Genomic DNA, 24,693 nt, shown 5'->3' with positions numbered 1-24,693 from the left:
AGTATGACTCATGCGCAAATAAAACAACTTCAGTTTCATATATATTGCCAAATTATATTACATGAGGAATAGTACTTACATTTTACGCTTTTGAAAGAAGAACAGCCTATGTTAAAAGTGGTTTATTTTTTATTTATTTATCTATATTGGTTATAAACAACAACAAGTAACATCACAATAAAATGTTGTTTTTAATTAATAAAAAAAATTACAAAGCATTTATAATCTGTAATTTTCAAGTAATACCAGTAATGATTATGCCTCCTGCTCTCTTGGGTATGTAGACACATTCTTGGTTTTTGGACTCTTTTGCTTATTGGTTGTAGACAATTCCAAGAGTTTTTTTATGACTCAGAGATGGTAATAAAGTAAGATGACTCTTCAAAATGGCCAAAGTCCCTTTACCGTAAAAAGATTATGTACACCTGATGGTCTAAAAATGTAGGTAAAAATTAATTTAACAGATGATGTACAGTAAAAAACCTTTAACTTCTTTCGATGTGCTTTTGTTAAAAACGATTTCATCTGAATATGAAAACTGATGTGGCAGAGTTACAGAAAGTCTGCGCTTTGAGCAAACTGATATTCAGCTTTTCATATTCGTGAGATTTAATGCATAATATTCCCAGAGCTTAAGGAGATTCTCCATTTTTTGTCATCTTTGTGGGATAGCACATGCCAGCGAGAAACCAATCGTGCTTTTCAACAGTCACGGGTCTCAATGTAGTTCATGAAAAGGGTTTAAAATCACTCTCTTCACAGCAGTGCATCCTTTTATTCCTCCACCAGTTGTTATGTACAGTAGTCCTCTTTTCTCTCTTCTTCCATCATTCATTCACTGTTGATCACTCCGTGTGGCGCGACTCAGTATCAGACTCTTTGTGACTCCAAAGGAAAGCAAACCAGCTGGGGGACTGCCGCAGCTGACATGTCGTTCCTTCACTCTTCACCTTCTTCAACTGTAAGACATTTAAGATAAGAAAAACAATTTTCATTGTTTAGTGAGTAGCTTAAACTGATTTTTTTAGTTTATAGTGAATATTTCATTGACAGTTGAAACCCTCCTCTGTTTCTATTATGCCAAATAATTGTTTCCTTACCTTTTTATCATGGAGGATGTCAAACTCATCACTCATTCTCCTTAGCTGTCGGCCATATTTCTTAGCTGCCCAAAATGCAGGAGGAGCCGAGCGAGATCTCCGCCTGAAAAGATCACTTTCATCTGCTGGCCCAGTGTCCAGCAGGTCCTCGTCATCCAGCGAAAGATTCATGTGTTTCCATAGCTGTTGTCCTACAGAAACATGTTATTGAATGACACTTGACTGATCTGATCTGATCATACCTTACATATAGATACAGAATACATTTAGAGTATTTCTTCATGTGAAATAAATTAGTTTCATTATTGACTTTAAAAGCTAAAAACAATGCCAACCCAGAGAAATGTGAAATTTGTATATGCTTGTAATTGTGGTCTGCTGTGCTGTGTATTCAGGATACAACATAAATGAATTATGCCTATTCTATAGGCCCTTGAGACTAAATCACCTTTCAGATTTTCAGGCACAGTGATATGCTGGTTTGTTTTCTGCAGTGATCCACTGTTATTTTTTGTCGGGCCCGGGTCCTCACGGTCTTCAGATGTCTCTGTCTCCGTCTCCAAATCATTGTCAGAGATACTGAACATATGTGCCATGATTAAACTGCAAGTAAAGAAAAAAAAATAGGTGAATGACATTTTCATTTATGCACACTTATACATTTGCTGTTTAAAAAAATGGAAACACTGACTACTGTACTAAAGGCATGGCTGTATGTTCTATTTATAGCTTATTCTCAAAAACATCAACTAAGAACAGAGTCAGGATCAACCATATAACCATATAAGCTACTGGTGAAGATGAAGCAAACGTTACAATTCTTCAGGCAACACTGTGGCGCAGCATTTCACTCTTGAGACACCGGCAGTAACAACAACAACAACAAAAGAACAAAACACAGTGTTATGGTCTGAACTCAAGACTTTAGCGATAATAGTGTAACGTTAAACTGACACAGACATATTTCTCAGAGCTGATTTCAAAGAAATAAAATGCATTATCCATATCCAACAATAAACATAACAATAACAGTGAAACCAATACCAGGCTTTTTAAATATAGTTCTGCAAATGCTCAACTACATATGTGTTTGTCGAGTTTATAATTATTACACTTAACGATAAGGTTGTAATCTCAAACGGTCACCAATAAAAACGGGGATCAACGGGAAACTTCTTTTTACGACTTTGAAGCTCAGCGCCACCCCAAACCCTTAAAAAGTGGTTACATCTTCCAACGACCGCGGGTTACAAACATTTAAAAGTTTCAGTCCTACCTTGTAGTGTTTTCAACATCGCTTCGTTCATTATTTAATTACTAATATTGCAACCATAGAGTCAGATATCGAGTTACCTACCGATTTCTGGAGTCTGTCGGCGTCCTACGTACACGTCTTCCGGGTGTTCTGGGTGTTTGTTTTGGACTGGCTCTGTTAGGACTGCTGCTGTCGTGACGCACCCGTGCTGTGCGGAGTAACAGCGCAACTGCAATTCACTCCAGCTCTCAATTTTCACATTTTTCATATGTATTTACAGAAAGAAAAAAATAATAGTAATAATAAAATATATAAAAAGTATTAACCATGTAGTGCAAAGTGAATTATATGTGAAAGTATAAGTTAGAAATAGGCTAAAATAAAATATAATATGGTAGTAAATTTACAGAGTTAAAATATACATAAGTAATACAATACAGTAATATGGGATATCATAATCTACATGTGCCTTTTTTGTATCTTTATGATTAGAGGATATTTGCCTAATTCTGCCCTACATGCTTATTTGTTGTATGCAGGTGCACTTGACGTGTAATATATTTTTACACAGTTCTGCATGCAGGGTCTCAATTGGAAGTTTTTCCCATTTGGTGAAATCTTGATTTGGATTGGTCAGTGGACCCCACACCTCACTGCCATAGAGTGCAATGGGCTCAATTACTGATTCTAATATTTTCAGCCAAATTCTAATAGGGATTTCTATAGGACATTTCTGTTTTATGGCGTAGAAGGCCCTGCGTGCTTTATCTCTCAGTTCATTCACAGCATGATTAAAGTTTCCTGTGCATGTGATTTTCAAACCCAGGTAGTTGTACTGTGATGTGTGTGTTATCTGGTCAGTGCCTAATGTAAATGTGTGTTGTGTTCCCTGGGATCTGGATCTTTTCTAGAAGATCATGATTTTGGTTTTCTTCAGGTTGACTGTCAGGGCCCAGGTCTGGCAGTATTGTTCTAGCAGGTCCAGGTTCTGCTGTAGACCATGTTGAGTGGGAGACAGCAGAACCAGATCGTCTGCATACAGCAGGCATTTCATATGTGAGATGTGTAGTGTGAGGCTAGGGGCTGCGGATCACTCCAGACTGCTTGCCAGTTCATTGATGTAAATGTTAAATAATGTTGGGCTTAAGCAGCAGCCCTGTCTCACACCACGCTCTTGGGAAAGATACCTCGTATGTTGGGTGTAGATTTTTACGCAACATTGTACATTGATTTGATAAGGTCATAGGTTTTACCTCCTATGCCGCTTTCAATAAGTTTGTAAAACAGTCCTTGGTGCCAAATTGAATCAAAAGCTTTTTTAAAGTCAATAAAGCATGCATATATTTTACCTTTATCTTGGTTAACATGTTTTTCAATTAGAGTATGTAATGTATAGATGTGGTCAGATGTACGGTCATTTGGTAAAAATCCAATTTGAATTCTACTCAGTAACTTGTGTGTGGTGATGAAGTCTAATAGTCGAGCATTTATTATGCTACAGAATAACTTTCCCAGGTTGCTGCTCACACGGATGCCTCTGTAGTTGTTAGGATCAAATTTATCTCCGTTTTTAAAGATTGGTGTTATTTTTCAAATATGTAATTTAAATCTTTGACCGCAAGATTGACACCTTCATTGGTGTGAGCATAGATGTTATTTAGAAAGTTATCTATCAGTGCTTGTATTTTTTGCCTGCTAAGTGCTTTCTGATATTCTTCAGCGCTTTTTTCAGTCCATCTGTATGGTTTTCTGATGTTGTACAGTTTACTGGGCTTTGTGTTAATGTTATTTTCAGTCTTTTTGAGGTACACAGTGATTTGACAGTGATCGGACAGAGGGGTTAGTTCTCTAACAGTGAATGATCTGAGAGATGAAGGATCTATGTCTGTTATAGTCAACTGTGCTATTCCCCAGAGGTGAGCAAAATGTAAATCTCCCTAAAGTGTCTCCTCGTAACCTACCATTGATGATATAAAGACCCAGGCCTCGACAGAGCTGCAGGAGGTCTTTCTCATTCTTATTTACAATATGATAATGGTTATTTCTGTGGATATGGGAGAATGTGTTATTAATAACATTCAGTTTGTTGTTGATGTATTTGCTACCTTGTGTGTCGGTGAAGTCCGGCTGTAGTCCTGTTCTTGCGTTCAGGTCTCCACAGATAAGCACATTTCCCTGGGCCTGGAAGTGGCTTGTCTCTTCCTCTAATATGGAGAACGTGTCTTCTCTGTAGTAGGGGGACTCTGATGGTGGGATGTATATGGCACACAGGTATATATCTTTTCTGGATGGGAGCAGTTCCTTGTGTATTTTAAGCCATGTGTAGTATTTGCATTGCTTCACTGTGTTGATGTGGTTGTAGAGTTTTGATGTGTACCAGATAATATGTCCTACTGAGTCTCTTCCCTGTCGGACTGTGTTGAGTTTTTGTGATGGTAGGATGATTTCTCTGTAGTTGGGTGGGCAGTGGGTGTCTGCCCTGCTCCATGTCTCCTGTAGAATTATAATATCCACATCTTTGATGCTCTTCTGGAATTCAGTGTTTGAGCTCTTTACCCCAAAGGCTGCTGAATTCAATCCTTGAATATTCCACATTGATATTGACAGAGTCATTTTAAGAGTTCACAGTATAGAGTTCTTGTTTTCAAAAATAAAGGTAATCCAAAAATAGAGGTAATCCTTTTCTAATAGTGTTTTGGAAAAGTAAAGTTTTTTTTTTATTATTATTGTTAGGCAGGTGTTTGCATGCTGTGTGGACTCTCATGCTGTCAGCTGGGCACTGATGTAGTTCAGCAGCTTTCTGATCTCACTCATCTCCAGTGTATTTGTTTGTCCTTTCAGGGCCTGAGCGTAGCTCCTGAGGTGTGGGAGTGGTGCTGGGTTCGGTGTGTTATCAGCTGAGGCTGCATGAGCGGGTGGAAGGCTGGTTGCTGCTGCTGCTGCTGTTCGTGGTTACGTGGTGATCTGGTGCAAACTGGGGTTTCTCCTGATGGGCTGGTGTAGATCTGTGGTGGTGCTGGTGCATGGGGTGTTCTGATGTGGATTTTAGTATGTTGTGGGGGTCCCTGGTATTGTGCAGCCAGTGGTGGTCATTCTCTGTGATGAGTTTGTAGGTTTATGGGTGTCTGCTTTTGTGTTCTGTAAGTTGGCAGCTGTGTTTTCAGGGTTGTGAAGGTGTTTTGTCTGTTGTGTCTTTCAGTGTTTTTGCAAACACATTGACTTTGTCCTTCTTTATGTGTACATGGTCATACAGGTCCCTGATTGTTATGGAGGGTGATGATGAGCCAGGTGCACATTGGGCAGGTGAGCACATCCTTTGGAGATGTCAGCGTTGACTCTTTGGATGGTGTCTGGGTGGATGTCTCTGCGGGGTAGGAGGGTAGAGATGGTGATCTTTGTGTTGGGGTAGGTCTCCGTAGCCTTCTCTGCTACTCTGCAGATTAGCTGCCCAACTCTCTCCTGTTCCCTTCTCAAGTCGTTGGTGCCTGTGTGTATGATGATATGTGAGGGTGTGCCAAAGGTGGAGTCAGAAAATATTCTGAGGGCATCCCGTTGCTTTAAGGCCTGGAAAAAGTCCTTCTCTCTCTCTCTCTCTCTCTCTTTCTTTCTCTCTCTCTCTCTCTCTCTCACACACACACACACACACAACAATGGAACGAAAGAATAATTACATAAATAACAAATCTAGAAAGAAAGTAAAAACTACGTAAAAATAAACAGTTATTACTGTTGTTTTTAATGAAATTAATAGAAAACCCGTTTAAACTCAGGCAACTTTATTTATTTGAAATAAATGAATACATGAAATACAGATGAGCTGAAATAAATGTATTCTTTTTATTTTTGCTTTATGGGTGAATGGTCAGTTACAGAGTGTTGCTATGGACAATGGTCAGCAATTAATGACACCTATAGCGCATTGTTAAATTGAAATAAATAAAATTATAAAAAGTTTGCTTTTATGATAATGATATAACTTTTTTCCATGTCTACCAGAGGTTTAATGGAAAGTATTTGAGTAAATGTAATTAATTACTGTAGGTACATGAGTATCTTTTTTGGATACTCTGTGATTGTACTTTGTATCAAATATTTAGCAACTTTTACTCCCTACTTCAATAATTTTTGGAATAAGTATCTTTTGTATTGTATTGAAGTAGATAATATATATATATTATATATATATATATATATATATATATATATATATATATATATATATATATATATATATATTATATCTATATTATTTAGCTGTTATGCTGAAAAGACATTTCTTATTTTTATTTTTTTCCATATTGAGGTGTTGAGTTTTATTTCAAAAATCAGATAAGACTTTTACTATTATGTTTTGAAATTGGTGACTTCTAGTGGAGTAATGTTCACTGTAAGGTACCTGTACTTTCTTCAAGTATGGTTTCAGCCACTCTTTACATCTCTGATGTTTACTTTTAATATCCTCTAACACAGTGGTTCCCAACCTTTTTCAACTCACGGCCCACACAACCAAACACATATGTTTGCGTGGCCCACTGCAAAAAAATAACTAATTAACTGACCCCGCTATTGTTGGGTTAATAAATTCGTACTCAGAAGCTAGATTGTTAACTGTCTTTATTGAATGAAATAGCAATTAACAGAAAATAACTCGGTCTGGCACCCCTTGGCACAACTGCTGTTGTTCTGTATGCAGCAAAAATATCTAGATAAATTGGCGGTTTATCTTAAACCAATCAGCGAGCTTGAATAGTAGAAGCATAGTTACAGTTTAATATTTTTTTTCTTATTTAATTATATGAAATGATGTTATTATGTTATGACTTAGACTTTTTACATATATTAAGAATATTATTATTTGGCGGCCCAACTGCTCTAACACAATGTGTTTGGTACATGAAGCACAAGATGTCGCTGTCTTGCAATATAAGATTTGTGTTTTGAGTTGATTTTTATAAGGTTGTAATAATTAGCATAAATATTCTCATGTAGTATAACATATTCAGTCATTAATATAAACGCTTTTTTTTCTTAATTCAATCGCCTTACTTTTTTTTGTTATTTTATACTTTGCTAGTATAAAATGTTCAAAATTGTATAATTAAAAGGTACTTCTCAATAAAAAGCCTCCTCCAATTGTATTCTTTAAAGTATTACAATTAATTACAATTTTGTGTTGTTCACTCTAAAACTTATTTAGCCGTAATTGATCAAGAAATCGTTCAACAGTAATACCGGAAGTAAAATCTCCAGTACTCTCTCTCTCTCTCTCTCTCTCTCTATGGTTCTCAAGAGCGCGTCGCGTGGTTATGGAAGATGGCGAGCGCCGAGACAGCAGCAGAGCACGAGCGAATCCTGCGTGAGATTGAGAGCACAGACACTAACTGCATCGGGCCAACACTCCGGTAAGTCTTCATTAACAGTACCACAAGCTACCGGGCTCGGGCTGTGACGTGACATTTTGGTTAAAAGGTTGCTGGAGAAGCTGTTCTCCTTGTTGCCTCAACTTCATACTTAAGAGACTTGCCAGGAAATCTTCCATTCAAGTTGTCGTTCTTGTAATGTAGGTGCTCGGTGGCGGTTTAGAGAAAGTTTTAGTTAGTATTCCTCTCACATGTCCCCTTGCACTGCTCCCGGAGAGCGGGCGGATGTTTTGAGATTATGAAAAACGCTCTTTATTTGAAAACAAACCAAAAGGAACGTGATCACTACTGTGCTCTTCTGTTGCTGTCCATTGTATTTAAGGAAGTAGCCCAGGCTTTTAACTTCTCAAAACGTTTGGCATGTTGCTTTTTCCTAAAATGTATTTCTGCGTCAGAGCTCGATTACACATTCGTTTTTTATTGGACATGATCATGATGGGAGAAAAAGTTATTTTATTTATTTATTTATGTATGTATTTATGTACTATTTAATGAAAACCAAATTCAGCTGTCACCAAATTAACATTTTAACTTTTTAACCACATTGAGCTACATTTGCAAACCACAGATTTCAGTTAAATGTCAGAAAGTCTGTCAGAAATGGTTGACATTCTGAAAAGGATGTTATGAGATGAAATCAACAAGCCAGTTGTTTTTTTTAAGAGTTAGTTGGTTCAGCTTTAGTTTATCTTTCATTGCCCGTGTTTATTATTTATTGTCATTCAGTTATTTTTAAAGTCACCTTCCCATATGATAGCAACATCTGTGTCAAGACACCATGACTCAACTAAAGCTGTTTACAGTGAAGATCTGCAGGGAATTTGACCAGTGACGATTAGCTGCTTAACAATCATAAGATTCCCAATATTTTGAGCAAGTACACAGAGCTTAGAAAGCATAATGTGCCCTTTCCACATAGTTGACCTGTATCTGTCAGCTCTGTTGTTTGGATACTACTACAATCACTAATTTAATCCAGTTCTTGGTGACTAGTTTGTTTTACATGTTGTTCTGAAAGTGAAACTGGGTGATGCTAATTTTGGTGCTAGCAGGGTGTGTGGGGCACACTGATAATGGCTTCATAGTCTCACACCCTCTAATGGGACTTTCATTGACAGAATGAGCTGACATTGCAAGCACAGCCTGGCTTCCTAGCCATGGTAATGTGTGCATGTTTAGTCGATGAAAGTTTCAAAAGATGTTTTCTTTAATATTTTGATGTACACAACCCAGCACCCCCCCCCCCCAAAAAAAAGGGGAGGGACTCGGTTCTATCCATTGGTCATCAGTTGGATGGCGGGCAGATCTGAATGCAAGATTGTAGTCACTTGTAAGAGAGGGGAGGCATTTAAGTGGACTAAATAATTGAAGAGACTTTAAAAAAATTACAAGCATAAATAAAGAATGAGTTAAGTAAGCATGCACATAATGACCCCTGTATCATTTCAAACTACCCCAGGTCTTTTTTACATAACATATACAGCACATATATCTCTCCTGCACCTGTTACCATTGCTGCACATTAGAAGAACCTCAAGTAATGCAGAAACTTCCCATGTATCATTCTGTAAGTTCAGGTTGTGTAGTAAAGCAAGGGTACATCACTTTTGTTAGCTAATTGGCTGTGCAGATCCAATGGGCAGTGTTCTCTCTCTGTGTTTTCTTTGAAGTACTAATACAAGGACAGTGGAGGGCCTCTCACATTGTGATGTACTTTTAGATGACTTGTAATGGATGGTACAACACATTGCCAGACAAGGCTCAATAAACTGTAAACAAGCTCATCGATATCAGCATTTTGTTTTTTTTAAATGGTTGGCTGAAACTGCCTTCCCCTTTTTTTCTTATCTCCTCAATTTAGATGTCTGTTTGAACTGTTTGTTCTTGCCATTTTTTAAATAACATAGTATTTAAAGGAGACTCTTAAATGTTTGAGAACTATATTTGGACTCATGTAAATACACATCTAACAAGACTTTTGGGACTTTAGGTCTGAATTGTGTGTGTGTGTGTGTGTGTGTATGAGAGAGAAAGAGAGAGAAAGAGATCTCTGAGAAAGCCTGGGCTGGTCTGCCTTTGTGAGTCAGTTTCTCCAGACTGTGCTGCCTCAACTCCCGCTCAACTCTGTCTATAATTATTTGATTATTTTGTTCATCTCATATAAAAGGACTGGTTATGGCTAGTATTAGAAATTGCTTTATGCATTCTGTAGTTTACAAGTCATTTTTATCACTCTGTAGAAGAAGTGAGTGGCTGTTTCATAATGTTCACACACGTCAGGACTTGTGATTTACATTCCTATGGTTAAGCCGTGTAGCATAATGCAAGCAGAAGAAAGAAGTCTGCCATTCCCTGGTCCACTCATTCTTTCCAAGGTATCTAGAAGTATTAAAATGTATCATGAAATGGAAATTCACCATATCTGTTTTCTAAAGGCCCCTTTTTTTTATCAAATTGTGAACTTTTATTCATGCATTTTTTTTATCATAAATTTTTAATCAAAATGTCGTAATTTGATGTTCTGGTGAAATGTCAGACTTGTTGCTGCTGACGTATGCTAAACCCACCCCTTTCAATCGACTGCTACCTCGCATTCAGATCTGCCTTCATCCAGTCAACAACTGATGGATAGAACCAAGTCCCAACCTGCATTATTTTTTTAATTTTTTCAGTAACCTGTTTAACTGTTGTCAGAATACAGAAGAAATGATCTGTTGATTATACCTCTACTTTAAGATTGCACAGAAGTTTAGGGAGAGTCCTGCTTACTTCAACCCATTTCAGTCTGCCTGGTTAAAAGTGAACAACTAGTTATAAATTTAAATCTTCTGCAGTTACAGAGCCTGGCCTTTTATATACGTCTTCATATTATCAGAGTTTTGAGTGAAATCATAAAAACTACTACTGCCACAGGTATGTTTGTTTACATACCTGGTGAAATGGACAACCAATTTAGTTACTATGTAGCTAATTTTTAGCAACTTGTTGTTTAATCCAATCTGTTGCTGTGCAGTGTTTGATTTTGTGTTCGATACTTTTTGTACACGTTTGTGTATAGTTGTTACTGAATGTTCAAAGCACTTAGAAGAGGAGTGACAACCATATGAAACTGCAACGAGTATGTGGCCCTTAGAGCTCAAATGTAAAAACATCTGAAGGAATAAAATGAAGTCTTTCTTGACTATCAGCCGTGAGTTTATTCAGTGTGTGTAAAATGTGTGCATCGCGGAGAACCAGGGATCAGTTTCTTGTCACATGTTGGACCACAGTGATTTGCATGCTGGACACTTGACTGTTTGTTCTGCATATACCTTCTAGGGCTGTCACTTTTGTGAAAAAATCATTTTCAATTTTTAAGACATAAGTGTTCATTCAATCGATTGTAAAATCGATTGTCCATGTCTAAAAAAAAAAATATTTCTTATTTATTGGCATGAAGTTTCGTGCATAACAGCAACAGGAGTGCAACATTCTCGAAAAAATGTATATGCAGAGGGGACTGCTGCCATAACAAAAGAAAAACATCACTGCAGACTTCAACCCGGCTGCATTTATGATTTATGCAATTCAGAAATCTCCAAGATTATTTTAAATAATGATTCAGTCCATTTCAAACAACTGTTAAAAAAAATGAAACTTTAAATGGACTTGAGAACAGACCACATGTCCTAGGGACACTCAGGTACAGCTGCGCAAGGTGGGGGTATTACTGGTCGCTGTCAGCTTGCAATGGTCCTTTTCATAACTCAGAATCTCCTGTAACTAGATGAGCGAATGAGGCGAATTCACGTCTACCGCGCCGCGAGACCTCTAGACGTGTGTAAACGTGTCTTTACATTGACTTAACATTGAAATCATTTGTGCCAGATGCTCTATTCGCTTTTGGTGTGAACGTAGAGAGGTCGCTTTCGACGTAACTGGGTCTTGTAGGCGCGTAAATTGCTGGTATTTTATATCTAGCTATATTATATCTAGCGGAATTCTTTATTTTCTTTTTCTGCTTGTTTGTGAGTTTTGTTACATCTATATTTTTTAATTGTTTAATTCTTTTAAAATTAATAGTGTACATGTTTGGTTAAAATCGTTTTCCTATTTTCATTTTCGAAACTTTTTTGGTTGGTCCGATCGATTGTGCAATCAATTTTCGAAGTAAAAGTGACAGCCCTAATACGTTCTCAGCTGTGACAAACTCTCTCTCTCATCCAATTTCTCTTGTTTCTGTTTTAAAGTTCTGTCGATCTTCAATGTCCTTGATTTCCTGGACTTTGTGTGGGCAGTTGTTGTCTTGACCCCTGTAGGGTGATTAACCACTTCAAAAAGGAAGAGAGGACTGAAGCATTGGAAACACGGTTCTTCGTTCCAATTATGGCAACAGGAATGTTGTAAATATTTTGCACTCTTTCCTGCATCCACCTGAGGAATTTCGAACAAACACTTCACAGCTAATCATTTTGTAGGAACATTTCTCAAGGACTGCTTATTTAAAGAACAGAGGCGGAGAACTGTATCAAAGTTTCATAGGACCTTCCATGGCTTGCATTAAAAACATTAAAACAAATTAAAAAAAGATTCTGTAAAATGTTTGGTTATAAAACAATGTGATGCATTTTAAACATTATTAGGTTGTTTATGTTATTTTAGGTCTATGTCTGCATGATATTCTGGCTTGGGTTTTAGAACAAACTCAGAACCATAGATATAAGTAATATTAATAGTGATGTGGCAACTAAAGTTATAATTTTAATCTGTCTGGAAGCATCATAGAGCGCACACACGATGGGCACAGTTGCAAGAATCCCCTTTAGTTAAAAAGTATTCTATTTTTATTATAACAGTGTTTTCTCAGCTTTAGACATTTTTTGCAATTGGCCCCTGATCAGTAAGCAGCCTAGCAAGACACATTTCTTAATAGAATTCTAAATGCATTGCTTTATTCAGTTCAGTTTTAGTGACAGCAGCAACAATCGGGTACAGCTACACAGAGCAGTTTTGGGCTATGGTTTGTGTGTAATGTATTTTGCAGCCACAAACCTCAGCAAAGAAGCAGAGACCAATTTACCACAAAGGTGCAGCCAGGTCTACACCCAGCTGAGTCACTGCAAAAGCTCACACAAGATTACTTACAGGCCCCGCTGTAAAACGCTGAGATGATTTGGGTCGAAGGATCTTCAGCGGGCTATTGGCTGCTTTAAAGGGGGGGTGAAATGCTCGTTTTCACTCAATATCCTGTTAATCTTGAGTACCTATAGAGTTGTACTGCATCCTTCATAACTCCAAAAAGTCTTTATTTTTATTATATTTATAAGAGAAAGATAGTCTGTACCGATTTTTCCCGGAAAAACACGAGCGCCTAGAGGCGTGACGTGTGGGCGGAGCTAAAGAATCATGAGCGCGAGTAGGCTTTTGAGTTGAGAGCATGTGGAAGCTGTGACACAGATCCAGAGGCTGAAATTTAACAAGAGCAGCATCTGCAAAGGCGGTATGCTATGTGGCATGTACTGAAACTGTATATATTTGCTTAGCGGTTTTGGAAAATGACTAAGTTCCACTTTATGTCTTCTTTTTTTTTTTAAGCTGTACATGTGGAAAGTGCAGTTTGATGACAACATCGCATGTTGTTTACTTGATGTGCTTACTCGCTGATAGCTAAGTTAACAACACAGAGATATTTGAAGCAGTTTTACTCACCGCATGTGGTTCCAACACACAATCGTGACCCTTTTCCGTTGGGACTGCATTATCCTTAAGAAATAAACAATGTGCAATCCGAAATGCAGGGAACAAACAAAAACACTTGCACAACTCCGTTGATGCTCTGTAAAAATAAACTCCATCCACTGGTCCCTTAATGCTGTTTCTCTTTTGGTAATCTGTGCAGGGTTGTCTTGCCCTGGCAACCAAAAACACACTTCTTTTGTGACTTTTCGCGACGCTCTCGCTCTGATCAGGCTGTGCTCAGCCTCTCAGTGCTCTGCTATACTGGAGCGCGTGCTCTTCCGGCAGAAGAGCGCGCACTTAGGACCCATATAAGGAAATTCCGCTCAATCTAACGTCACACAGAGCCATACTCTAAAAAAACTTTCCGAATCTTGTGACAAACCGGAAGAGGTTTTTTTGGAACAAAAATACTCCTTCAAACGTACAACTTAATTTTTGAAACTTTGTCCATGTTTAGCATGGAAATCCAACTCTTTAACAGTGTAAAAAACTCAGTATGCATGAAATAGCATTTCACCCCCCCTTTAACTTGTCTGTTTGGTATTACCAGGGAAGTGTTCAAAATAATTTTTTCCTTTTCTCTCCACAGTGGACTTGGTGGTTTACTAGATTAGGACTTTGCTAAGCTCTTAATTGCATCCTTAATTGCTTTTAAAGAAAATGCCTCTTGTTTTTTTTTAGTCGATTTGACTTTCTTTTACTTGCACCAAGTAATATTTAGTTTGTTTTGCTTGGTCCATCCTGCAGCTCCTGTTGGCATGGATGGAGCATTATGGTGAAGGTTTTTTTTCTCTGTTGCTATTTTAGAAATCTCTTACTCAAAGGCATATCTGTGACTACTGCTAATATCATGTGAGCACAAGAAGAGGTCCCAATAATACATCCCTTTCCATGCAGTTGATATGACTGGGGACTTTATTTCATTTAAGTGTAAAACATTTTATACATGTATATTTGCCACATTTTTGCCGGGTGCTGATAGCGCGCGCTCACAGATGAGATCTGAACAGCACACGTTAATATGTATTTAAGCTTTGGCAGTTTAAACATTTAAGAGCCAGAGGTTGCAAGCTAGCACGCGCAGTGAGAAGATTTGTGCATATGCGCTCATCTGAAGCACGCAAACCCTCGCGCAAATATTAAGCTCTCTCTTAAGTACTGTGTTCAAATGGACAAATTCAGACAAACATTATGTGAAAATGCCTGTCTTGGTAAGTATCCTACAGCAGACGGCTGAACGTAGGTCTACTGTATCAGTGCACTGGATCAGTGCATTCTCTTAAATTGACCGTCTTAATCGAACAGCAACAACAAAGAAATCACTCACCGCTCTTGATTAAAAAGCTTTTGTAACTTTAATAAAGAATAATCTTTAATTTATACAGTCCAATATGCAATGCTGTTTTACATTTGATTACTTTATTCAATTTCTGTACCTAAAAACTTATGCTAGACCTACCTAAAAAAGAAAGGAAAAAAACCCCCTGATATTTCCGGTTTATTGTTTGTATCTATTGTATTTATTTGTGCTGTTGCTTGTAGTTGGATAGAATATTCTTCTTCTTCTTTTTTTTTTTTTAGAAAGTATAGTTTATCCATAAACATAGCACATACACCAAAATGAGTGGCAAACTGTACTAAAATGTTAAAATACATACACAATTATGTCAATGCCTGTCTTGGCAAGTATCCAGTTAAACAGTTTTTGAACTTTAAAATAGTTGAGAGAGACACAGAGCCGTAGTTAACTGAGAAGATGCGCAAATAAACTCTGAAAATGAACGTGGCCGATCGTGATCGAAGCAGCCCTAAAATCTGGTTGCAGCAAAGCATAAGGAGAATCTTTGCAAATTTTTTTTTTTCAACTCTTGGGAGGGGAATATCGGGAATAAATTACAATATCGGGCTTAAAGTACAATGACCTCTTATGTGTCAAAACATCATTGTATTTTTGATGTCTCAGTTCAAGAACCCTTTAAATAGAACGGAGTTATATATATATATATATATATATATATATATATATATATATATATATATATATATATATATATATATATATATATATATATATATATATATATATATATATATATATATATTAGGGGTGCTCCGATCACGATCGGCCGATCGTTAATGCGCATCTCGTCAGTAAAGCCGGTTCTCTAATCAGCTGGTAATTCCATCAGGTGCGTGATTTCACATAGAGCAGCTGTTACTACACAGAGCCATTGTTAACTCAGAAGATGCGCCAAAAAACGCTGAAAATTAATTGATCGTGATCGTAGCACCCCTAATATATAATATATATATATATTTTTTTTAAGATTGATATTTTGTGCTTTGCTGCAAGAAGTACTTGGAAAATCTGTATTGTTTGAATTAGAAGTTGGGCAACATTCTGTGTTGCTCAGTTGTTTACTTCTGGCATTGCGCTGCTACATGTATCAGTCTTAGTATGAAGGTTTATTAGTTTCTTACTCTCCAGCTGTTACACCATGGCCTGTCTCTGCCCTCACTATTTCTGCATTTAGGCCCACAGAGGAATTTACAGTTTCTAGGGTGACTTCTGCTACCTCTGTCTTCTTTTTTTTTTACTCCGACCCTGCCACCTCCCACAAGACCTAAGGTTTTTCTGTGCCATGCCGTTCCTGGTACATGCCTCTGTTTTAGTATGTTTCCAATCCGTCTGTGTTCTGTCTTATCTGTGCTGTTGCTAGAACCAAAGAGTATTTGGCAAAATAGTTTCATACACTACCAGTCACAATTTTGGGGTCAGTAGATGTTTATGAAAGCATTCTCTTATGCAGAATTCTAATGTTATGCAGAACATTACTGATTGGACACATTCTTACTGTCGAAAGTCATTTTTGCCAATGCACAGAACCTCATCTGTCAGCCAGCTATCTTGGTGACAGTTCAAGATCAATCAATCTTATTATCTTGGTGACAACTCAACAAAATTTTAATTAATCATTCAATTACCATCTTCTACGATCACACTGCAATAGCATTTGTCTTGGCTGAACAGCACCATCAACTTGTTTTGTGCTGATTCTAGTGATTCAGAAGAGAAGTTGAGGATCTTGTGCCTTGCTGTTTTCTTACAGCTAATAATCACGTGAACAGGATCATTGCCCTCCTATTTGAACAACACAGCAGTGTTAGTATAATAGAAATGGTCATGCCAGAATTTTATTATTAGGTGCTTTGTTGATTAACTTTATATATTTATAAAGGTTATTTGAGTACTCAAGAGATGAGACTGTGAGCTGAGAGTTATGAACTCTTCCCTGTGTTAAACTGTGATCATATTTCAGTGTTTAGTCAGCTTACTGCATACGAATATTTCCTCTTTTAGAGCTTCTAACGTTACCTCAGAAGCTCCAGATGGAGGTCAGCCCTTGCCATCAGAGAAGGATCTAATCCAGGGTCAATAAAGCAGAACCTGGGGGCCAAACTTTGTTCAGGACAGTGTTTGCTTTCACTGCCTGTAATGCATCAGCATGCAGAAACCTCATGAAATGCAGCTTATCTCTAAAGCAAATATGTTGTAAAAAGCAATGTTGTGCTGCAATATATCCACGATTTATGCAATAACTACACATTGATTTCCTTTTTTTTTGTAGTTTTACCATTGATTATCAATTCTATTGATAAGTTGTTGCAGTCGTAGTCAGGGGGCTTGGCTCACAGAATGTTCTGCCAAATTGATATTATTTCAAAATCAATTCAGCATTTGTTCCCATTTATAGTATATGGCTATATTTTTTTAATTTGGTTAATGTAGTCACAGTACCGAAGTTTCAGTGGTTGGCACCGATACCAGTAAAATTCCACGGTTCAGTACCTGATTTGGTACCATATCAAAAACTTTTGTAATCGTTACTTCATGTTTATTTATAGGTAGAAGAGTAGGTAGTTGTTTATTTGTAAATATGTACCTCTGTTGAACTACAGTGGGGCTCGAAAGTTTTGGCCACTCCTTGCAGAATCTGTGAAAATGTGAATAATAATAAAAAAAAGAGATCATACTAAATGCATGTTATTCTTTATTTAGTACTGTCCTGAGTAAGATATTGTACATAAAAGATATTAACATTTTAGTCCACAAGACAAAAAAATTGCTGAAATTCTTCAAATAATCCCACTCAAAAGTTTGGGAACCCTTGGTTCTTAATACTGTGCTCTGTTACCTGATGATCCTTGATTGTCTTTCTGTTTTGTGATGGTTGTGCATGAGTTCCTTGTTTGTTCTGAACAGTTAAACTGAGAACTGTTCTTCAGAAAAATCTTTAAGGTCCTGCAGATTCTTCAGTTTTCCAGCATCTTTGCATATCTGAACCCTTTCCAGCAGTGACTTTATGATTTTGAGATGCATATTTTCACATCGAGGACAACTGAGGTACTCAAACACAATTATTAAAAAAGGTTCAAACATCCACTGATACTCCAGAAGGAAACATCTCTCTTACTTTTTGAAAATTATTCACATTTTCACAGATTCTGCAAGGGGTGCCCAAACTATTGAGCCCCACTGTACCTGGTACAGTAAGTTTGAAGAGATAAAAGTACAGATCGGGTGTGCTATGACATCATAGACAGAAAAGTGCAGTGCTTTTGTCAGTATGAGGTGCTGATGTGTGTTTGTCAGGTTTCTAATGCCGCGTTTCCACCTAAATTACCCGGAACATTTGTAGCAGGAACCTTTTTTCCCAGGAACTTTTTTCCCTCCAGACCTGTTGCTTTCTGCGTTTCCACCGCGGTGTAAAGTACCGGGAAGATTAGGCAACTAGACTGGTGATGTAGGTCTGCGCATTTCTCAATACGAAGTACCACTGATTAAAAAAAAAAGTACGCTGATTTTGGAAGTGCATCCTTGGTAGTTCAGACTTAGTGCATTCGACTCGGGAGTGTGATGTCCGTGACGACGCAAATCCTGTAATTTTCCTCTCTGTATATTTAAAATAAAACTAAATAGGATATCAAATACCACTGCCTCCTTTGGTTTTCATTTAAGCATAATAACAGCTGCAGAAATGTACTTAGTTCAGGGATATGTGTATATGCAGCCATTACAACGAAACAAAATATTATATAAATTTGCCTTTTTTATTTTCATTTTAACATATAGATAAATTGAATACAGACCAAAGAAAACCTGTCAGATTTACCCCGCAGCTGAATTATATTTAATGTTTAACCACTAAAGAGACATCAGAGCCAGAAGCACATATCAGAAGGTCTATCCAAAGTGAGGCTGCTTCTGGTCGGATAGATGATCACTGAGCTCTCGCTGATTGCGTGGAGCTCACCGTCTCCGAGATCGGCGAAACACATTTTTAAATAGGCGCTGTCTTTATAAATAAACAACAGATTTGAGTTTTAAACAACTACATTCTCGCCTGAAATACTTTTAAAATTACATTTCATGACACAATAACAGTAATATTTTGAAAATGTTGATCCAAATAAATGGTGGTTGAATCCAACCAATGCTGCGTGAACTTAACCAATCAGGATGTTTAGCGCCAAAGTCCCGCCCCCGAAAGTTCCGGAACTTTGAAAAAGTACCACCTCGCCAACAGGGACTTTCTGAGGGGCATTTTTTTACCCGGAACTTTATTTAGTTCCTGGTTCCTGTGGTGGAAACACACCGAGTACCAGGCCAAAGTCCCTAGTTCCTGGGTAAAGTTCCTGCGGTGGAAACGCGGCTTAAGTTTAGATCCTCTGCTCCATTTCCGATCCATTCTGTTTCCCAGCTGCCATTGAGCTATCTCTAGATTTCAGTCAGCCAACAGGATATGACATCGTAGCACACATAAGCATAGGTTTTCCTTAAGTTAGTTAGTTGAGGGTGATGACAGTTTGCAGAGGAAATGTTGTGAATAAGACACACATACGCAGCTCAGAACAATGTTGGCATTTCTAGACCGAATGAATTAGGCTGCATTTGTTCAGATAGATCCAGTATATAATCTCACGGTAATATTGGATAAAATCATACAAAATGCAAATAGCTGTTTTTATTTATTTATTTATATTTAATGTTATGCCTTTGGTGGCAAAGCTGAGTTTTTCAGCTCTGTTTTTGTAGGAATGGAGACACAGATGGCCTTCAGTTGTTCATTTTATGACACTCTTGGTGTTCGTTTTCGAGCAGAAAAGCACAGTAATTGTCGAGTAATGGTCCATTGATTTGGTTTGGTACAACACATTTCTGGATTCTCTTTCAGTTTGGTGACAGGCATGTTTGAATGTTCTCATGTGCAATTAAAAAAGCGACATTTTTTAAATGTTAAAGAATGTGTTTGACGTGTTCAAGTGGAAACGTCTCTCTGTGTCATGTGTCCATTATTTCTCTACCAGTGAGTGTTGGGAAAATAACAGGCTCCAGTTTTTCCTCAAGGAGGGTATCATATTTCAGTTTTTTCGGAACGTCACCCTGTTTCCCAATAGTAGTTGTAAGGTTGTTTTATGGCTTACCCATGCTGTGGAATGGGTAAAATCATTATATTAATACCGTCAGTAGGGAGATATTCTTAATGCAAAGAAACTGTTGTGACTTTTTAAATTTGATGATCTTTAAGGAAGAGTCTGGACAATGATGCCTCGTGCTTATTATAATTTTTTTGTTCAAATAACTGGCCTGAGAAATGTTCTTGAGCCAGATCTCACACAGCTGGACCGCTGCAGCTGGGCTCTTTATGATTTGTTCAGCTTTTTGTCCCCATCTCTGTACTTGAATCTTGGGGAGTTGTGCAACACAGATTATTGAAGATGACCCTTACTTCCCAAATGTTTAGTGGGTATCTTTTATAAAAATCTTTATTAACAGGCATTATTTATTACATTTTTTTTTTTTTTTTTGCCATTGATAATGTTGTTCAATTGGCAATTCAACAATCCAAGAATCCAAACGATGGGAAAAATAAAGTCATGCCAGAGATTTTTTTGTTTCCTCATTTGAGAACGTAGTTTCTGTTTTATGCCAACTTTAAATAGTTGTTTTGGTCAGTATAGACTATTTTAGGCATTTCATGACTAATTGGAGCATGTCTGCTCACTCGTCTATTCCAGTACCCCCCCCCCCATACAGGACTCCTTTTTCTTTCCAGCATCATCTTCTTGATATAAAAAAATTCAAGTTGCGAAATTCAAGTTTGGAAGTGCTTGCAGCCCTAGATTGGTCGTCTGTTTACTGTGTGCGTGTTTGTGGAGGAAGCCATCAGTGTCATCAAGACTGTGCTAATGGAAGGAGGACATTTCCTGAGCCACAGGAAAGCTGTGAAGCCATGTGCTGGTGTGTTTGTGTCCTGAATTAGTCTGTATTTTACTGAATGTGTCCTCCTCACTGTGTTATGTTAATCATGGTTCGTTTTCATATGACAACCTCTATCAAGAGGGTTTAATATCTCTTTATTATCTCTTAGAGGGACGGACTCCCCCTCGAAGTCCTGATTCACCTCAAACCTGCATTTATTTAGTCCATTTTCACCATTGGTTTTCATCTTTGAAATTCTGCATTGAGAAGAACACTATAGAATCGAATTGAATTGAATTTTGTTCTGTTGTATCTTGTTCTGGAAACTGGTTGCTATGCACCAAATAGTTTGTAATATTTAAATAGTTTAGGTAATAGTTTGACATATTCTGAGTGTATTTTGCTGTGTTTGGTCTGAAAAAATATATGTATTCTTGAATTAATTTAAAGTTCTGAGCTTCTTGAGGAGTGGTTATTTCATATCTTCTACTGCCATCTAGCGGTAAACAGCAAGGGTCAATGACAGAAGACTTAATTTGCATTTACTCACTCTTTCATCTCATTTATAAAGTCACTTATATTAGATAATTTCAAAACAATTAATTAAGCAACTAGGTGCTTCATATATCTGTTGCTAATCTTTTCAGTTATTCGTTTATGTGTGTAAACAATCAGTAATAATATATTATGCTGTGTGTAGCATACATGTAATGTAATATAGACTACGTGTATATATATTTTTTTCATATATAGTAATTTTGACATTTTTATGTTCGCCTTTTTTGCCTGGAAAGGTCTGTTTATGATGGACAGGAACATGGACTCTTCATGGATAAACTGGAGGGGCGGATCCGCAATCATGACCGTGAAATTGAGAAGATGTGCAACCATCACTTCCAGGGCTTTGTGGACTCCATCACTGAGCTGCTCAAAGTGCGCGGAGAAGCCCAGAAACTCAAGGTGCAGAAAAAGCCTATAAAAAAAAGGGTTTGAGAAAAGCCTATAAAACCAGAGAGAAGAAAAAAAAAAAAGCATCCATATCAAACTAAAAAAAGTTTTGACTTCTATTATTTCTGTTTTGATCAATCCTGGATAATTGTTCATTTTGTCTTCTTCAGTGTCAGGTGACTGAGACCAATCAGAAGCTCCAAAATGATGGCAAGGAGGTGTGCTAAATTTAGCCTTTGATTCAGAACTTTTAACATTTAAAAACAAATATTTTAACATGTCAATAACATTAAAATTGGTGGATGCCTCTCCTGTAGCTCCTGACATCAATGGATGAGCTGAGACAGTGCCGTCTGCAGCAGAGGAATATCGCCACTACCGTTGACAAACTCACACACTGCTTACCAGGTACAAAAATCATACTTTGGGATTTTAATCCAGTCTGAGTTTTCCCTCACACAACCTCTGTAATTATTCCAGATCAATTGCTGTTTTTTGCAAAAACTCTGTGATCTTCTGAGAAATCAAAGCCCGTTTGAATGCGAATGTCTGTGATTGACAACAGTGTTTTATTCACAACACATTTCCTTGCGTTTTGGCTGATGTGAACTACTCTTATTACTGTGCGCATACAAGAAAATGAAATCGAAAGCCGGATCGTGTAAGATTTTAAGATTAGCTACTGTAATATCAGCGTCAGGTGAGATTAGTCACCTTTATTTCTGCACTCAATTACATAATGTTTTAATTAAATATGTTCCTTTTACATGTGGTTTTACTACAAATAAAAAAAACAAACCTGGTTTTAATAGTTGAACCCAGGTAACTACAAATTAACCATGATTTTGCTATACTAAACAAAGCTTAACTATTGTATTTATAGTAAAAATATGGTTATACTTATAGTAATCATTAATCCAAATGGATATATACAAAAAAACATAAAACCATGTCTGCATTAGTGATCGGAGAAACAATAAACAACAAGCTGTACGCTACACTGCTCAAAACTCGAGTTTGAATCATCAGTGTTAAATTCTTTGAATATAAAAAGAAATGTACTTACAGACTGAGTGAGAACAACCGGCATTCTAGTCCACCCTTCGTCCATGTTGAAAGCCAATCCGGCGATCCACTGCGTGAAGCTGATGTATTTCCTCAGCGACCAGCATGGATCAGCTATAGGCATGAAGAAGCGGATGGCTTTTGGAAGGCAAACAAAGTAGTTTCACTTTCAAAATAAAACAACAACAATACTACAGCGAGAATAAAAGTTACGCAGCCTTTCTTGGCATGAACATTTGGGCGGCGTTGTGCAAATCTTCCCACATCGTGAAGTAGATGTGGGGGTGTGTTAGACCGAGCCGTTTTAGGTAGGAGTGGTTGACTCTAATATTGGAGACTTCAGTCTTTGCAAAATACAGATCTTCATGCACCAAGAGCTTGTAACACTCCAAAGAGAAAGGACAAATTTAAATTGCATCATATGACCCCTTTAAGAATACATGTTTGTTAAACACCAAAACAGCATATTAGAATGATTTCTGAAGGATCATGTGACACTAAAGACTGGATTAATGGCTGCTGAAAATTCATGAACAAATTAATAATAATAAAAAAAAAGATCCAATGTAAAGCCTTGGTGAGCATAGGAGACTTTAAAACATCCTACTGACTTTGGAACTGTCTCATGCTGTGCTCTTGAGTGTTTTTCCATAATTCCACATGTATTTTTGTTTCTTGCAGTGCTGGAGATGTACAGCAAACTGCAGGAGCAGATGAAGGCCAAACGGTATGACATCTGTGCACGTGCCTTTTTGTGTATGCTGCAGATGAGCACTAGGTGGCACTAGAGATAAACTTATCTAGGTTGAACTTGAACACACAAGTGCAGTTCAGGGCCCAAATATTTTAACACCTTTTATTTGAAGTATATTTGAGAGCAGGACATTCCCAGCTGGGAAAGAGAGAGCGAGGTGCTGATGATTTAAACAGACCGTAGATCACTGGACCACTGGATTATCTCATCCAGTCTGATGTGACTGAAGTAGTCTAAAGCAGCATGGTTAGAGATTCAGACTTGTAATCCAAAGGTTGTGAGTTCGAGTCTCGGGCCGGCAGGAATCTTAGGTTGGGGGAGTGAATGTACAGAACTCTCTCCACCTTAAATACTAGACTGAGGTGGAACTGAACTCCCAGGTGCCCCCCGGGCGCTGCAGCATAAAAAATTAGTGCCCACTGCTACGTGTGTTCATGGTGTGTGTGTGTGTTCACTGCTGTGTGTGTGTGTGCACTTTGGATGGGTTAAATGCAGAACATGAATTCTGAATATGGGTCACCATACTTGGCTGTATTTCACTTTCACTTTCTTATACATTTTTTTTTTTGTTCTTAGTTTTTAGTTTTTTTTTTTTTAAGGACAGTAGACATCTGACAGGAGGGTGGAGGGAGTGAAAGGGGGAACTGGGTGGAGATGATACAGGATTTTAACCTACATCCTCATGAGCACTCAGCTCTCATATACAAGCATTTTGCAACTCTCAGGGGCCATCTGTTAATGTGTGAGAGAGAAAATAACATTTTACACTAAAGAATAGGAATGTTTAAAGTTAACTGTAAGAATAAATTTAATTTAAATCACTTTAAAAGTGGGTCAAAAAAGATACATGTAATACAGAATCTTTTCCAGATAAAATGAATAAATGGCTACAATACATACATTTTTTATGAACTCGATGCTAAATTTATAAAAATGTTGCATTCTTCTTAGAAAATAGAAGTAGGTGTTTTAATACATAAAAATAATATATTGTTTCTTTTATGTTTTAAAAAGGGGTCCCTCGCAAATCAAAATTGTAAAAACTTCTGTAAAAGCTAGTCTACCAAAGTTGGCACTGCATTGATTTTACTGTCTTCTTGTGTCCTCCGTGTGACCTGAGCATCAGCATCGGCCTGCAACTTTTCCATCCATTTTGGTTTTTATTTATC

At 37.4% G+C, this 24,693-nt stretch overlaps 2 protein-coding genes across 7 annotated transcripts in view; one reads left to right on the top strand and one right to left on the bottom strand.

The window, feature by feature from the left end:
- Positions 1 to 107: 107 nt before the first annotated feature.
- LOC113052085 (bcl2-associated agonist of cell death-like) lies at positions 108 to 2,592 on the bottom strand. Its single transcript, XM_026216401.1, has 4 exons — positions 2,458 to 2,592; positions 1,549 to 1,703; positions 1,101 to 1,291; positions 108 to 959 (listed from the first exon to the last, which is right to left on the bottom strand). The coding sequence occupies exons 2-4, from the start codon at positions 1,694 to 1,696 to the stop codon at positions 846 to 848; spliced, it is 453 nt and encodes a 150-aa protein (XP_026072186.1). The 5' UTR covers positions 1,697 to 1,703; positions 2,458 to 2,592; the 3' UTR covers positions 108 to 845.
- Positions 2,593 to 7,613: 5,021 nt separating this feature from the next.
- Positions 7,614 to 24,693, top strand: part of LOC113052084 (exocyst complex component 6B-like) — an 84,915-nt gene continuing 67,835 nt past the window's right edge. For all 6 annotated transcript variants that reach the window (XR_003276979.1, XR_003276980.1, XM_026216400.1 and 3 more), the window contains exons 1-5: positions 7,614 to 7,757; positions 21,552 to 21,717; positions 21,876 to 21,923; positions 22,023 to 22,113; positions 23,452 to 23,497. Coding sequence is in view for 4 of the 6 variants with exons in the window: in XM_026216400.1 (XP_026072185.1) it covers positions 7,669 to 7,757; positions 21,552 to 21,717; positions 21,876 to 21,923; positions 22,023 to 22,113; positions 23,452 to 23,497 (440 nt within the window). In the remaining 2 variants the exon portion in view is untranslated. The remainder of the gene's footprint in view (positions 7,758 to 21,551; positions 21,718 to 21,875; positions 21,924 to 22,022; positions 22,114 to 23,451; positions 23,498 to 24,693) is intronic.

This window comes from Carassius auratus, chromosome 32 (assembly GCF_003368295.1).
Source record: "Carassius auratus strain Wakin chromosome 32, ASM336829v1, whole genome shotgun sequence".
NCBI classification, from domain to species: Eukaryota; Metazoa; Chordata; class Actinopteri; order Cypriniformes; family Cyprinidae; genus Carassius; species Carassius auratus.
Note: the sequence above shows the minus strand (reverse complement) of the source record. Positions and strands in the feature narration are given on the sequence as shown.